This window comes from Pseudorasbora parva, chromosome 23, assembly GCF_024679245.1.
Source record: "Pseudorasbora parva isolate DD20220531a chromosome 23, ASM2467924v1, whole genome shotgun sequence".
Classification (NCBI taxonomy): Eukaryota; Metazoa; Chordata; class Actinopteri; order Cypriniformes; family Gobionidae; genus Pseudorasbora; species Pseudorasbora parva.
In genome coordinates, this window is record NC_090194.1 from 29,345,170 (window position 1) to 29,362,443 (window position 17,274).

General features: G+C 40.4%; 1 protein-coding gene across 10 annotated transcripts in view; it reads left to right on the forward strand.

Moving 5' to 3' along the window:
* Positions 1-15,555, forward strand: part of gramd1ba (GRAM domain containing 1Ba) — a 139,497-nt gene extending 123,942 nt beyond the window's left edge. For 7 of the 10 annotated variants that reach the window (XM_067434171.1, XM_067434166.1, XM_067434167.1 and 4 more), the window contains 16 exons: positions 352-436; positions 1,661-1,764; positions 2,018-2,113; positions 2,198-2,278; positions 2,379-2,494; positions 5,635-5,788; positions 5,994-6,186; positions 6,287-6,433; positions 6,932-7,050; positions 7,156-7,298; positions 7,433-7,536; positions 8,646-8,849; positions 8,975-9,065; positions 9,588-9,695; positions 12,530-12,650; positions 13,441-15,555. In XM_067434171.1, the coding sequence (XP_067290272.1) occupies positions 352-436; positions 1,661-1,764; positions 2,018-2,113; positions 2,198-2,278; positions 2,379-2,494; positions 5,635-5,788; positions 5,994-6,186; positions 6,287-6,433; positions 6,932-7,050; positions 7,156-7,298; positions 7,433-7,536; positions 8,646-8,849; positions 8,975-9,065; positions 9,588-9,695; positions 12,530-12,650; positions 13,441-13,578 (2,004 nt within the window). In that variant the 3' untranslated portion in view covers positions 13,579-15,555. The remainder of the gene's footprint in view (positions 1-351; positions 437-1,660; positions 1,765-2,017; positions 2,114-2,197; positions 2,279-2,378; positions 2,495-5,634; positions 5,789-5,993; positions 6,187-6,286; positions 6,434-6,931; positions 7,051-7,155; positions 7,299-7,432; positions 7,537-8,645; positions 8,850-8,974; positions 9,066-9,587; positions 9,696-12,529; positions 12,651-13,440) is intronic. The other 3 variants (XM_067434168.1, XM_067434169.1, XM_067434170.1) reach the window with 2 other exon arrangements.
* The last annotated feature ends 1,719 nt before the right edge of the window (positions 15,556-17,274 follow it).

Genomic DNA, 17,274 nt, shown 5'->3' on the forward strand with positions numbered 1-17,274 from the left:
AAAAATCTTCATGATTATCATGAAGATAATATTATCATATTATCTTTATGATATATATATATATATATATATATATATATATATATATATATATATATATATATATATATATATATATATATATATATATATATATCATAAAGATAATATGATAATATATATACACACACACAAACACACATTTTGTAGAATTAACCTTTTACAGTTTGTCTCCACTAACTAATTTATGAAGTCTTTGTACATTCTAAAGAATGCTGAATGTTTGAACTGTCTCTGTGTGGATTTTTGTGGCTTTATGTGTGTTTATCTGCACTGTACTGGTCTCATTTTCTCTCTCCTCTTGCCATTCAGGTTTTGAGCCCCACGTACAAGCAGCGAAATGAAGACTTCAGGAAGCTCTTCAAGCAGCTGCCTGACACGGAGCGCCTCATTGTGGGTGAGTGTTATATTTGATCTTTACATACCGCAGCCAGCTACAATATAATAGTGCAATATAATAAGCCATCTTCTAGCACACATGCTAACATTCACCATACAGCCTGATATTACTGCATTGATTTGCTATTGTCGATTTGGTTAGCGTAAATTTTTCAAACTAGTGAATACCTTTTATATTTTCGGCACTTGATTGTAACATGCAATAGCAATAAACATGCCGAAGATGGCAAGATATTACTCTGTGCATTGTTTGATAATTTCAATGCGGAATCCTTTGTAAATAAAACACAGGTCGACACTGGATTTGCAGACATATTGAGATTGAAACACAATACTGTTCCTTTTATTTTGGATCTGACAGGAATGGTGCAACACACTTATATGAGTAAAATGTGTTTTTATATGTGATAGTGTTGCATTGTTACAGATCGTTTTGATTATGTGTACGTGTCTAACAGAACATACCTTAGCACGCTGTCACAGGCTGAAGAAACCTTTATTTATTGGTTCATTGCTATTCGGGATCAGACTTGGACATGTATGGGCCAGGGCTCGCAAAGCCCAACGTCCCAGGGCTATGTGTTTTCCAGATGGGCTACCAAAACATAAGCCTGTCGGCAGGCCGGTGAATCTTAAAAAGTTAAATAACATTCCGTTCTTGAGCTGCATTGTTCAATCTTTTGACTTGATATGTGAAGGGTGTGTGTGTGTGTGTGTGTGTGTGTGTGTGTGTGTGTGTGTGTGTGTGTGTGTGTGTGTGTGTGTGCGCGCGATTAACGCTTATATCCACCGATCGGGTGGGCAAAATTTTTATTCTAATCAATCGCAGGTGGATGAGAGAGAAATCATGGTGTTTGTTTAATAAAGACGTTTTGCGAGCCCTGTGAGAGAATCATTCTGGTTGCTGCTTTCAAAACAGTCCCTCCTGTGAACTGACAGGGGAGCAGAAGCTTATTAAATATGCAAATCTTCTCCAATACTAGCCGCGGGCGTTAACTTCCAAGTCTCCAGTGCAGCACGCCCATCAAAACCCAGCGTTCAGGAGAGAGCCTCAAAACCAGTGTAGAAAATAGCCTATTAGTTATGATGTTTTTGAATGGAAAAACCACACGAACGTCATTAGTTGACCTCAGACAACAGTATATATTTTTTTTAAAGGCAGTATATGACACCTTTAACATCCATGATCTTTGAACTCTGACCTCTCATCTCATCCTGACAGACTACTCCTGTGCCCTGCAGAGAGATATCCTCCTGCAGGGTCGCCTCTACCTCTCCGAAAACTGGATCTGTTTCTATAGCAACATATTCCGCTGGGAAACGCTGGTGAGTTAAAGTATTACTCTCATCTCGGAGGGTTTCAGTCTCTGGTAAGTCGTGACACAGCAAAGCTGTGTGAGGAGAAACAGCTGATTCTGCACTGAATTAACATTTCTGCCTCTTTTTTATATTAAGAACTTCGTTTGTCTTTTTACCTCTGAAAATATGTATATCCAGAGAATGTACTGTGTTGCTTCAGCAGGTTTGTTGAGTTTGTGTTGTCATCTCTCTATGTCTGTCTGTGTGTGTGTGTGTGTAGCTGACTGTGAAGTTGAAAGATGTTTGTTCCATGACGAAGGAGAAGACGGCTAGACTCATCCCCAATGCCATCCAGTTGTGCACGGACAGTGAAAAGGTGACCAGAGGTCTTTGACTTTGTGCATAACAATAGTAGTGTACCAAACTCGTACATACTAAACATTCACATATTCTCCTTTAGCACTTTTTTACCTCATTCGGGGCGAGAGATCGGACGTACATGATGATGTTCAGACTCTGGCAGAATGCTCTACTAGAAAAGGTTCGTCAAGACGTCATTTATTCCCAATCATCTGTTGAAAACGCATGTTTGGTGGCCGTGTTAGCCCACTGAGTCTCTATGTCTCTCATTTTTTGTCTAGCCATTGTGTCCTAAAGAGCTGTGGCATTTTGTCCATCAGTGCTATGGGAATGAGCTGGGTCTGACCAGTGACGATGAGGATTATGTACCTCCTGATGACGACTTCAACACCATGGGGTGAGTCTTCCCCCATCCTGAATGTTGAATCATTTAGGCAATTCATAATTTACAAATCTACACCCTCTTTCACAGCTTTGTTAGAAGACATTCAGGAAAAAGATTGCAATTTTAGGATTACATTTTTGGGGGCATTTTGTCACAATAATGGCTTTGTGCCACTTTCCCAATTTCTAGTACACTCAGGGTGGGTTGCACCAACAAGGATGAATCTTAAATATAGATTAAATCAAGGTTTATCTAATAATTGCACCAAAACTCCAAAACCTTCAAACCTTCTTTAAAAATAAGCAGGTTTACATTTAAACCATCGTTATGATCCTGGATTTCATTTATATTTAAAATCGATTAACTTTAATCCTGTTGCTTCAGAACTTTAAACTCAGATTTAAATCTCAATTATGGATTAATTTTAAATTTACATGTGAGGGGGTTTAAAAAATGAAAGTGCACCTACAATTAAACTATGCAGATGATTAAACAGAGATATAAACAGTGGGTGTGTCGTCAGGTCTCAGAGAGGTGTTTATTTCTAATAAAAATTAAAAATAAAGCAAATTGAGTCGTCAGAGTGTGAGGGTCTTGGCGGCCTGTGAGTTTACGCCTGCTATCGAGACCGTGATGCAGAACCGTGAATATTAATATTGTTGCTGTCAATAGCGAATCCATCATGGCGGCGAAAATTAATCTAATTCTAATACCCGATTTGTTAATCTGAGTTTAAAATTAAGTGGTGCAACACAACTTGATTTTAAAATAAAGCCTAGATTAACAAATACTACATTAGCTTCTTAATTTAGTCCTTGTTGGTGCAACCCACCCTCAGATTTAGTCTTTTTACAGATCAGAACACAAGAAGCTATTTTACCTCATATGTTCCCATTCTGATACACTGATATAGTCCCAATCAGATACAACCGGGACTTAAAATAAGCCCTAGTGCCATTTTAACGGTGCAAATAAACAAGTTTCCCGCTGTTGTTGCATACTAACCATCCTCTATAATAATAAAATTAAAAATGTTTTACTGCTTGATCAAATTGTTTAATTATAAAGGAGCTAAAGCAACACAATTGCTATACCTTTTACACAACTTAATTAGATTGTGTTCAATCCACTTAAATATAAATCAAGTTTACTTAATCCGTTTGTGTTGCGATTACATGAATGATTTGTGTTGCATTAACTGAAACTGGGAGGGACTTGTTAGTTCCCACCATGCTTTGCATATGAGAGTACAAGAGAGAGTATATGTTGTTATATTTTATTTGTAAAAATGTTATTTTATGTATTTTTTAGCAAGATGAGAAAGGAGGAGACTTGATTGTATTTAAAGGGGGGGTGAAAAGCTGTTTCATGCATACTGAGCTTTTTACACTCTTAAAGACTTGGATTCCCATCCTAAACATAGACAAAGTTTTAAAAACTAATGTTGGACGTTTGATGGAGTATTTCTGTGTTAAAAATACTCCTTCCGGTTTCTCACAAGTTTCGGAGAGTTTTTTTTCGAGTATGGGTCTACTTGACGTTAATAGAGCGGAAGGTCCTTGTATGGGCCGTACGGGCTCTTCTCCCGGTAGGGTGCGCGCGCACGTGAATAGAGCGAGAGAGCAAATGCACGCCTGTAAACACTCAGGTGCAGATCCAGTCGATCCAGGCGCCGCGCTCCACTTTATTCCTATGGGTGACTTCAACGCTTCAGCACAGCATTCCGGGAAGGCAGCGCTGCATTTGAACCGATTTGAACGCAGAAATGACGGGAAGCTTCACAAAACATCGCTTCAGTCGCGTCGCAAAAGTGGATCTCCACCGTTCACTGCTGTCAGGACTTCACCAAATCATACCAAAGAAGTGTGTTTTTGACGGAGCGGTCCCAGCTATAAAGGTTCGGTCCTGCTTTGGAAGCAGGCGGTGAGTAAAACTGCGTCAAATGTCTGTGCTGTCGCGTGAGTAAACATCAGTAAACGACACGATCGTGTGCTTCGTCATTCAAATGCGCTAAAGGACTCTATTGTTGTTCTATGTACACTAGTCTGACCTGCAAAACCGTTTTGCTTGCTACTGCTAGGGTTTAATCGCATACAATAGTCCATAAACCGAATCATGTCCTCGTAAACTGCACACAAATGTTGACAGGCCACTAAATACAGTACATACCACAGAGACGGACGTCCTGCTGTTGCTGTTTCTCCTGTTCAATTTATTTCAGCCTCCGAATGATTCTGGATCATATATCTATTAGCTGAGCTCAATAGCCATGAGTTTCTCCACGCTTGAGGACGTCACCGCTTTGCGCGCTTGTCATTCTTTAGCTCCGCCCACACGATACGTCTCCAGGCGCTCGTTTTTTTTCCGGAAAGACTCGGTACAGCCCATATTTCTTTTATAAATATAATAAAACTAAAGACTTTTCGGCGATATGAAGGATGCAATACTACTCTATAGGTACTCAAGATTGACATGAGATTGACTGAATCTGAGTGTTTCACCCCCCCTTTAATAATTCAGTGATGTTGGAATTATTAGAAGACAGTAGGTTACCACAGAGGAAAAGAGTGGAGCATTTGCCTTGGCTGTGTGAACTAATACAAATAATGTCATAACGGCTTTGCTGAAGGAGGTTTTAATGCTTAGCATTTAAGATGTGAATGTGTGCTATATCTTGCTACAAGTTTGTCAGCCAGCTAGTGCAATATTATAATTCAGTTGTGTAACATTAAACTATAAGAAATTGAAGTGGATGAATGAATATATGAAATCCAATGCTTGAATCATGTCAGGGAGCCATATCAAATTCACTTTGAGACTACTAAATTGAGTCACTTAAAATGTATTCATTCCATGATGTTGAAGTTACATGAACAAATGATGTTTGTTTAACTTAATTGATTAATGTGGGACTGAATTTGATCATATCTGGCCAATTAATTCCAATTCACTTTTTTATTCCGGTTGACGTAGCTGCATGCGACTTTCCCATTGTGCTTCTAGTAAACGCAGCTATTGATTTGCTGTAGACATCTTCTCCTTTTCTCCCGCTGTCCATCGATCCATCTTATTGCTATCTGTGGCAGAGGGTCCATTGTGTTGCCCGAGCTGGTAATCTTGACCTGCAGCTGTTGCCCCTCTCCCTGGTGCAGGTACTGTGAGGAGATTCCCGCTGAAGAAAACGAGGCCAATGACAACTGTCCCAAAATCCCAGATGCCAAAATGGACATCAGCCCTCAGCTCCACAGGAAGATTTTCCCCAATAGCAGTCTCAATTCCACAGACAGCGCAGACGCTCCGGTCAATGTAAGAACCGGCTCACCTACATAAAACATATAACTGGGTTACAGTGGAAGTAGTAGAAGGACATGTAGACAGAATTTTGTGTTAACGGTAGTTTATGCAAGACATAAATGGTTAATATGGCCATACCTGACCAGTACATCATAATGTTAGCACTGCAAATTTTCTTATTTAAAAATGTTCATAATCAATCTTTCTATCCTTGTAGTTTGATGTGCCCCCAGTGGAGGACTTTACTGGCTGCGTCCCAGAAGAGCTCCTGCCCCTGCCTTCACCTGATGACAAGCTGTCCGAGACAAGTGGCTCCGCCCATGTCCCCACCCCGCCCCCTTCCCTTGATTTCAACGACAATGAGGACCTCCCGACTGAACTGAGCGACTCCTCAGAAACACACGATGAGGGTGTGTATGCAGAATCCATTACTATATACTGTACCACAAATGTTGTCTGACTTCTTGACACTCTTCCTGTTTCTGTGTGTGTGTGTGTGTGTTTTCTCAGCAGGGGAAGTGCAGGCCTTCCAGGAAGATCTGAATGGGAAGCTGTACATTAATGAAGTGTATAAGTTCAGTGTGGAAAAACTGCATGACATCCTCTTCACTGAATCCCAGTTCATGAGAGAGTTTCTGGAGCAGAGGCGCTTCTCAGGTTGACCATTATAAGTTATCCATCCATCCATCCATCCATCCATCCGTCTGTCCGTCTGTCTGTCTGTCTGTCTGTCTGTCTGTCTGTCTGTCTGTCTGTCTGTCTGTCTCTTTGTCCATCCATGTCCATTCGTCGGATCATCTATCTATCTATCTATCTATCTATCTATCTATCTATCTATCTATCTATCTATCTATCTATCTATCTATCTATCTATCTATCTATCTATCTATCTATCTATCTATCTATCTGTCTGTCTGTCTGTCTGTCTGCCTGTCTGTCTGTCTATCCATCCATCCATCCATCCATCCATGGTAATCTTCCGTCCGTCGGTCCGTCCGTCTGTCTGTTTATCCAGCCATCCGTCCGTCCATCAGTTTATCATTCTGTCTATTTATCTGTCGGTCTGTCTATCTAGTATTATCTGTCTGTCCGTCTTTTTTTATCTATCTAGATATTATTGATTTTACCTTCTTTCTCTCTTATCTTTCTTTGCAGATGTGGTCTATCACCCCTGGAGGAAAGAGGACTCTGGTAATCAAAGCAGAGAGATCAGGTACACCATCGCCCTCTCCAACCCACTGGCCCCAAAGACAGCCACAGTCACAGAGACGCAGGTGAGGAGATGAACAAGCCTCATCCAGTACATGGGACATTTTTAATGTATTTTTGTCTTTATGATGATATTATGAAAAGCTTTAGTTAGTCTGTTTATCTTCTAGACTTTGCACAAGGCCAGTCAAGTGAGCGAGTGCTACATCATCGATGCAGAAGTGATTGCTCACGATGTCCCATATCACGATTACTTTTACACGCTCAACCGCTACATGCTCACTAGAGTCGCCAAGAACAAGTGCCGTCTGAGGTAAAGTCTGCACTCTATTTTAATCCAATAAATATCATTATAATGTGTGTTGCTTGGTGCTATACAAAAAAAGAACATATGTATAGCATGTAAGAGGAATAAAATGCTGTGGTTTTTGCTTATGAATCTGAAAGAGTATCAGCTGAACTGCGCTACAGGAAGCAGCCGTGGGGATTGGTCAAGGGCTTCATTGAGAGAAACTTCTGGAGTGGCCTGGATGAATATTTTAGGTATTTAGGTAAGTTTTAAAGTTAAATAAAAATTAAATATGAATTTTGAATATTTAATTTAAAGGGATAGTTCACCCAAAAATGAAAATGTTTATCTGCTTACCCCCAGGGCATCCAAGATGAACTTGTGTTTGTTTATTCAGTAGACCACAAAAGAAGATTTTTAACTCCAACCGTTGCTCGTATAATGCATGTCAGTGGGGTCTATTTCTTTGAGAGCCACTATGGGAGTTAAAACACATAGACATACGAATCCATATTAAAACCCTGTGGCTCGTGGCAAACACATTGATGTCTTAAGACACAAAATGATCGGTTTCTGAGAAAAACCCAACAGTATTTATGTTTTTTTTTTACCTCATAGCAGACGAATCTCATCTAGCATTCCCAATGCCATTGCTTCTGTCGAATAAGGTTAAAATCCTGTTGCGATCATAGATGTGGAATCTCTCTCTATCTCTCTCTCTCTCTCTCTCTCTCTCTCATTTATATGTATGCATAGAGAGAGAGAGAGAGAGAGAGAGAGAGAGAGAGAGAGAGAGAGAGAGAGAGAGAGAGAGAGAGAGAGAGAGAGAGAGAGAGAGAGAGAGATTCCTCATTAGTACCTGCACTGATCAGTTAAATGAGGCATCTATCTGAAGATACATATCTATGATCGCAACGTTATTTTGACCTTATTCGACAGAAGTAATGGCGCTGGGGAATACTAGATAAGATTCGTCTGATATGAGGTAAAAAAAAATTAAATACTGTTGGGTTTCTCTCAGAAACTGATCGTTTTGTGTCTTAAGACGTCAATGTGTTGCCATGAGCCGCCGAGTTTAATATGGATTCCTATGTCTGTGTGTTTTTTACTCTTATAGTGACTCTCATAGAAATACACCCTACTTGCATGCATTGTACGAGCAATGGTTGGAGATAAACATCTTCATTTGTGTTCTACTGAAGAAACAAACACACGTTCATCTTGGATGCCTTGGGTGTAAGCAGATAAACATTTTCATTTTTGTGTGAACTATCCCTTTAAATATAGCCTATAATAAAATAACAAATAAAAAAAGCAGAGAACAGAATAAAAAGAATATAATCTCTGTTTCTTTCTTCTCTGTGTGTGTAGAGCTGGAGTTGAGTAAGGTAGAGCTGGTGCTTTCTGAACCTCACAAGCAGTCTCCCAGATCCAAAGCGTTACGCACAGCTACAGCGAGGCGAAGGAAGCGGCCCATGACACACATGAGGACGCAGCACATGGAGGAAGCGCTCAGCCCCGTCACCACGCCTGAGGATGAGAAGAGTGTCATCCGTCGCATCAAACATGTGGCAGGTGTGACAACAGCCAACTTTCCTCCTGAGATACTTTGTACTCTACATGGGCAGTAATATTGATTTGGCTGTATTTTTAAGTGTTTTCCTCTGTGATCATTGAGTATGATGTATGTGCTGTCACAGGATCCACACAGACAAGACACATCCCGGACCACGGATCCGAAGGCCTGGCTCTCTACAGCGTTTCCAAACTCCTGCTCATCATCAGCTCTGTGTGGGTATTCTCAACGAGAAATGGAAACCAGGACACCAGATCACAGGACTTAAACAGCAAACTAAAACTTATTTTCTACCAAATTTCTCCTTTTAGCAAACTCAGATTGACTTGTGTAGTCACAAAAAGTGTAGAATAGGCCCATTTAAAGTCCTCACTGCATGTTTCATTCAGTGTCTACTTTGGTGTGTTTTCAATCTTCTTACTGTGTCAGTCACTCACACCATGGTACATTACTAGAAAGATAAAAAGTTTGTTTTTTCACATGGTTCAGAGTTAGTTTAAGTAACTCACACAGTTGGTCAGCAGGAATTCATTTTGGTCTGTTGTTCTTTGTCTTCATGTTTTTTCTCTCTCCTGTTTTCATTGCATCCTGCAGGATATGTGTAAGGTATTCAGTGTTTTCATCTGTATGAACGTATCAGTGCTGTCAAAACATTTTCATCTGCACTGATTTATTTGATGTAGCTGATATAGAGCGGTTCATGAGCTGATATGGATTTGTCTTCTTTTGTTCTTCAGTCTGGTGCTGCTGGTATTTTTGAACATGATGCTGTTTTATAAGCTTTGGATGCTGGAATACACAACCCAGAGTTTGACCTCCTGGCAGGGTCTCAGGTCTCAGGAAAGGTAACTAGATCCTTCAATTCAATTCACATTTATTTGAATAGCGCTTTTCACAATACATATCGTTTCAAAGCAGCTTTACAGAAAATGCATGTATCTACATTACAATTTAATGTGATATGTTATTAGAGGTGGAGACTGTGTCCAAGTAGTGTAATACATGTCCATATTCAAATCATGCATTTAGAGGGATGTATAATTTAAGCCAGGAACAATGAGCTCATTGAAGTAATTATTACAAATCATTGACATAACAGTTATATTATATGGAAGATTTAGCATTGGTACAGATACCTGAATGTGTTGATTTTTAATTTGTGTGAGAAGGAATGTGAAACTAAATGTTAAACGTTGCCACACTGCAAAAAAATATTTTATTAATGTGTATTTTTGTTATGTTTTTATGTAAAAAATGTAAGGACCCACTTTATATTAGGTGGCCTTAACTACTATGTACTAACATTGTAATTAATAATTTGATACAATGCACGTATTGTGTACATACATGTTTTTACATTGTACTTACATTTAAAAAAATACCTGCATGTAATCACGTCTGTAATTAATTTCTTTAGTTACATTTGTAATTACACAGTTGGCACTTCCCTTACACCTTAACTCTACCCTTAAACTGACCCACACCACCACACCTGTCCCTAACTCTACCCTTAAACTGACCCACACCACCACACCTGTCCCTAACCCTACCCTTAAACTGACCCACACCACCACACCTGTCCCTAACTCTACCCTTAAACTGACCCACACCACCACACCGGTCCCCAACTCTACCGTTAAACTGACCCACACCACCACACCTGTCCCTAACTCTACCCTTAAACTGACCCACACCACCACACCTGTCCCTAACTCTACCCTTAAACTGACCCACACCACCACACCTGTCCCTAACTCTACCCTTAAACTGACCCACACCACCACACTTGTCCCTAACTCTACCCTTAAACTGACCCACACCACCACACCTGTCCCTAACTCTACCCTTAAACTTACCCACACCACCACACCTGTCCCTAACTCTACCCTTAAACTGACCCACACCACCACACCTGTCCCTAACTCTACCCTTAAACTGACCCACACCACCACAGCTGTCCCTAACTCTACCCTTAAACTGACCCACACCACCACACCTGTCCCTAACTCTACCCTTAAACTGACCCACACCACCACACCTGTCCCTAACTCTACCCTTAAACTGACCCACACCACCACAGCTGTCCCTAACTCTACCCTTATCCCACCTCAATATCAGCAAAAGTGTTTTGCAATACAATTTGAACACAGTAAGTACATTGTACTTAAGGCCACCTAATATAAAGTGGGGCCAAATGTAAAAACACTTATAACAAGCAGTATTGCATAACATGAACGTTTATTTTTCTTAAATCATTGCCTAGTTGTTTTTCACATAAATCTGTAGTGTAGTTTATGCAAGGAAAAATGCCAATGTGATAAGAAAAATAAACCTACTTCAAAATACACTGATCAGGCATAACATTAAAACACTGATTATCTCTTTATCACGGTATCTGTTAGTGGGATATATTAGGCAGCAAGTGACTATTTTGTCCTCAAAGTTGATGTGTTAGAGGAAAAATGGGCAAGTGTAAAAATTTGAGCGAGTTTGATAAGGGCCAATTTGTGATGGCTAGATGTCTGGGTCAGAGCATCTCCAAAACTGCAGCTCCTGTGGGGTGTTCCTGGTCTGCAGTGGTCAGTATCTATCAAAAGTGGTCTGAGGAAGGAACAGTGGTGAAACGGCGACAGGATAATGGTTCACCACTGTCCCTATTTTAGATTTTTTTCAAGGCTCCAAGGCTCATTGATGCACGTGGGGAGCAAAGGCTGACCCATGTGGTCCGATCAAAACTGACGAGCTACTGGAGCTCAAATTGCTCAAGGTGTTTAAGCTGGTTCTGATAGAAAGGTGTCAGAATACACAGTGCATTGCAGTTTGTTGCGAATGGGACTGCATAGATGCAGACCAATCAGAGTGCCCATGATGACACCTGTCCACTGTCAAAAGCGCCAACAGTGGGCACGTGAATAGCCGGGTGTGTGTGCATCACTTACCAGGGGAACACATGGCACCAGGATGCACTATGGGTAGAAGGCAAGCCGGTGGAGGCAGTGATGCTTTGGAAATTGTGCTGCTGAGAAACCTTGGGTCCTAACATCCATGTGGATGTTACTTTGACACGTACCACCTACCTAAGCATTGTTGCAAACCATGTACACCCTTTCATGGAAACTCTATTCCCTGGTGGCTGTGGTCTCTTTCAACAGGATAATGCGCTCTGCCACAAATCAAAAATGGTTCAGGAATGGTTTGAGGAGCACAACAAGTTTGAGGTGTTGACTTGGCCTCCAAATTCCCCAGATCTCAATCCCATCGAGCTTCTGTGGGATGTGCTGAACAAACAAGTCCGAGCCATGAAGGCCCCACCTCGCAACTTCCAGGGCTTAAAGGATATGCTGCTAACATCTTGGTGCCAGATACCACAACACACATTCAGGGGTTTAGTGGAGTTCTTGCCTCGACGGGTCAGGGCTGTTTTAGCAGAAAAGGGGGACCAACACAATTCAACATGTTGTGCTTGACCGGTGTATATATTCTCTGAAAAGTCTTTTCTTTTTTCTGATTTTGCTTATCAAGCCAGTTTTTCAGATTTTTCTTACATGAATTAAAAAAAAAAACTTATTAATCGACTGATTTTGCTGTAAATGAACACAAGTGATATTTGCATGAGGATTGTTTTTCACTCTGTGTGTGTGTGTGTGTGTGTGTGTGTGTGTGTGTGTGTGTGTTGCAGCAAACTTCCACAAACACAGATTGAATGGGCTCAACTTTTGGAGTCTCAGCAGCGTTACCATGAAAACGAGCTGGAGAAATGGAGGGAAATAATAAAGTCATCTGTGCTGATGTTAGATGAGGTATGATCAAGTACAGTGCAAGTTTGAAAAATGTCAAACGTTCATATCTGTATTATGTTAATAAATACCCAGACAGTAAATAGTGTCATCCAGATCCGGCCCACACCTGGTATGCATGGAATCCAAGTGTACCAGATGTGGCCCAGATATGGGCCGACGCTATGCCGCTGTCTGGTTAATCAAACAAGAGTGTGGTGCCGGGATGATATCAAAACCGGAAGACTAATTCATCACTGGTTCCCTCAAGATATTCCTATGGGATGCCTGTGGTAAACAGAACTTGATGATGCTTTAACGTTCTACAACGTAAATTACACACACCCATAACGAAAACACTGATTTTAAAGCAGGTATGTTTATTTTTTAAAACTTTCTAATAATTTGAGGCGTGAGTGTGTGCAGTTTACATTGTAGAACAAAACGTCAAAGTATCGCCAAGTTACGTTAAGGCTTCATTTTACTCATAAACTGAAAACCCCCATTAATCCCCGCACCACTCTAAAAGAAAGAAGGGAACTCAAAGGGATAGTTCAACCAAAATGAAAATTCTCTCATCATTTACTCATTTTCATGTCCTTGTAAACCCACATGACTTGCTTTCTTCAGTGGAGCACAAAAGGAGAAAATAACTTTACTGGTTGCTCTAGTTCATGCAACTCAGCAAAGTGAAAAGGATGCAAAAGCATCATGAAATTGATGCATATGATTATATTCCAAATCTTTTGGGTGAACTATTCCTTTTTAACTGCAGTTCCTGCAGAATTTCAATGGTGTATTTGTGTGTTTACAGATGAGAGAGTCTCTAATGAAGCTACAGAAAGGTTTTGGGTTAAGAGACTATGATTCAGAAAGCGAAGAGAGGAGAAGTCGCTATCACTCACGAACAGAGTCCCGGTTCAGCGAATGTAATGAAAATCTCCACACTTAGGCGTTCAGACGAGCTTGGATGGGGCGGGGCATTGTAAAGTGGGCGGCACTGGCTGAACGGTTCTCACACTCGCAGTCTGGCTACAACATTGTGAGGCCTTTCTGACAGCAGACACGGAAGGAAACCCAGTACTTTCATTTCTCTGTCTTTAGAGCCGAAATGCCGTCGGAGGAATGGCGGTCAAATCGGTCTTGTTCACCCAGGGCTACAACAATTCAACTGTCACAGCAAAAACAGACAGACTCTCTGGTTTAAACATTCAGAAAACTGGAGCGGATGTTGGAACTCGGCAGCATCCCTTTTTTTAAACCTTTTGGAGTCTGGGACCAGATAAAGAAAATATGGAGTTACTATCAACGTGTTACGTGGACATGTACGCATTTATTTATAATAAAACTAAATATGGAATTGAATGATATTATGATAGACATGAAAATATATAATTTCTATGTAGAGCTATATTTGTTGCCAGAGTTTATTTGTAACAGGCTTCCATGGAGAATCAAGGCTGGCTCCTTGATAGCTTGCGCCATGGTGCATCAACTATATGCAACTAGTTTATCCTCCTCTGTTTTTGGAAAAATGACTTCCTCTGATTGATTTGCAATGGCAAAAGAGCCACGGTCACTGAGGTTGAACGTAGAATCTAGTGTCATCGGCTGCATTCCAGTGTTCATACTACGCAATAAAAGTACTTTTAGGACATATAGTTAGGACGTGGTTGAAGGGCTAGTTCACCCAAAAATGAAATTAATTACTCACCCTTGTCGTTCCAAACCCGTAAGACTTTCGTTCATCTTCAGAACACAAATGAAGATATTTGTGATGAAATCCGAGAGGGTTCTGAGCCCTCTATAGACAGCAATTGAATTAACACTTTTTAAGGCCCACAGTGCAACTCCTGCTCATGTGAACAGCATCGGCTGCCGGCTGCGTGTTTATGCGCACAAAAATATTCTCATCGCTTCATAAAATGGCCAACTGGAGTCACGTGGACTATTTTAATGATGTTTTTACTACCTTTCTGGTCATTGAAAATGTTGATAGCTGTATATGGAGAGGTCAGAAACCTCTCGGATTTGATCAGAAATATCTTAATTTTGTTACAAAGATGAAAAAAGGTCTTCCGGGTTTGGAACGACATGATGGCGAGCAATTAATGACAGAATCTTCGGGTGAACTATCCCTTTAAGGCCCAGAAGACATGTTCTTAAGCGCTCAACTCATTCACACATGCGCTGTTGCTGTTGTTGTGGTTGGTATGGATGCAAAATTCAGGCTACACATGAACATTATTTGAAAGGTGATCATCTTTGCCCACTTTATGTGAAGAGTCACCTTTAAGAAATCCATAGGAAGATTTGCCTGAAAAGTGAAACACTGTTGCTCTGTGGTGCTATCAAAACATCTCAACCAGCTTAACACAGCAACACTGGCTCAACCAATGGCGGGACTATTTGTTTGGCTGACTAATAGTAGGCAGCACGTGTCTGTGCTAATAGTGTATTCCATCAGTGGCATATTTTTGTAGGCCAAAACCTGGAAGCAAGTTAGCATTTTAGCACTTTTTGCTCCATCATCCTAAAGTCAATGGTTTTTGGGTTAAACTTGAGCTCAAGATATTTTCGCGCTTTATTCTACAACATAACGGGCCCTATTTTAACGATCTCAGCACATGGTCTGGAACGCATGGCGAAGGTGCACTCTGGACATGTCTGAATCCACTTTTGCTAAAAAGCCAGTTGTGCTGAGCCATGGTGGATTTTGCAAGCGGTAAAACTGAGCTCCAAAGGGGAATCCTTTTATTTTTAATATTTAAAAATATTTGTGTGCTGCTGAGCGCCCCCAGCCAACAATCCGCCTGAACACGCCTTGTTTTCAGACCAGCACACCCTTGGGCACACAAATGAATAAAGGGGTGGTTCCGTGTTTTTTTTTTCTAGGCTTGGTTGTGTTTATGGGTCACAGTATAAGTATAAAAAATATATATATATATATATATATATATATATATATATATATATATATATATATATATATATAATTTTTTTTTTATACTTATACTGTGACCCATAAACACAACCAAGCCTAGAAAAAAAAACACGGAACCACCCCTTTATTCATATATATATATATATATATATATATATATATATATATATATATATATATATATATATATTTTTTTTTTTAAACACCATATTTTTTGTTTATTTGACCTTTATTCCACGCTCCTGTCTCCACTGTCCTTTGAACGGCTCGTTTGCTTCCTGCTTCTATTAAGCCCATCCCTCCGAAAAACGCAATGGTCTTAGATTGGTTAGATGGCCAAATGTAGTTTCATGTATTTTTATTGGCTGAAGTGCCAAGCACAGGTTGTCCGGAAACGCCACGCCCCTTACCATTACGGGCAGAAGTCACATCTGCGGTGACTAGCAAGGGTTTATGATGTCACCAACCCGGGAAGAAGCTCGTTGTAGTCCAAACCGGCCGTTTTTGTAGGCAATAAACTGCCATAACTTTAAAAGACAATATCTTCGTTTGCATTGAACTTTCGGCGCTGTAACTTTGCATATACTGTTTATGCTCAAGCAGCAACATTACACACTCACTAAAGTTAAAAAAGTAAAATCGCATGCAACCGCCCCTTTAATCTCGGACATGAAAATGATTACTGCGTCAGGCTAAAACTAGCAAAAAACACTTGCATAGCGCCAGGTCTATGATACGTCCCAACATCAGTAATATCCCCTTGTGTGTATTTTTATTTTAAGCACTTAATTGTCTTGAAAAAGGCAGTGCCTAACAAGAGGCTAAATGAAGACTATCAGGATGTTAAACATCATCACTCCAAACAGGAAACCAAACACTTCAACCTCATATTTTAAATATTTTTTTTTTTAAAAAGAGTTATTGAAGCTTAGTTGAAGTTACGATTGTGATGACCTTTTTTTACAACCAAACTTTCAAAATTAATGAAAGTTGTTGATTTGTAATGTCGCCGCTAGCTTAGCTGAGCATAATGAATGGAATCCTATGTTGCCAGCTGGCATGTACCACTTGTGGTCTTGTGGCCTGCGTATTCACAATGAGAACAAATAGCAATGCAGATTAAGACTATATGCGATTTCCTAGGCAGATATTGACTTGGGACTATATTATGGGGAAGCACAGGCGAAGCACTGCTACTTGGGCGCAGAGATTCCCCATAATATAGTCTCATGTCAATATCTGCCTAGGAAATCGCCTATAGTCTTAATCTGCATCACTAGTTCTACTCATTGTGAATACGCAGGCCACAGGAAGTAATTAGGTGGGTGTTTTTCTTTTTGAAATCACTTTTACTCGGGACATGCTAGCTGGCAACATAGGATTCCATTCATTATGCTAAGCTAAGCTAGCGGCGATCCTGCCAAACTAAAACAATGCATGCACTGAGACAAAAATGCGTTTGCCCAAATATCTAAATGTAGGAAAGAAGCTGAAAAAGCCCTATTTCTAAAAACGGTGGAGTGTTGCTTTAAGAATCATGCATATTTGCTGCTCACAGAGCTAAAACCAGGCAACCAGGTGTGATGCCAACTTCCGGGTTGGTCTACAAAAGTCACCTCGGCACACTATTAGGAGGTGTAGTATGAGAACTGGGATGCAGCCATCAAGCCTGTGATTAACCAAACCTCTCATGTAGTAATGGTT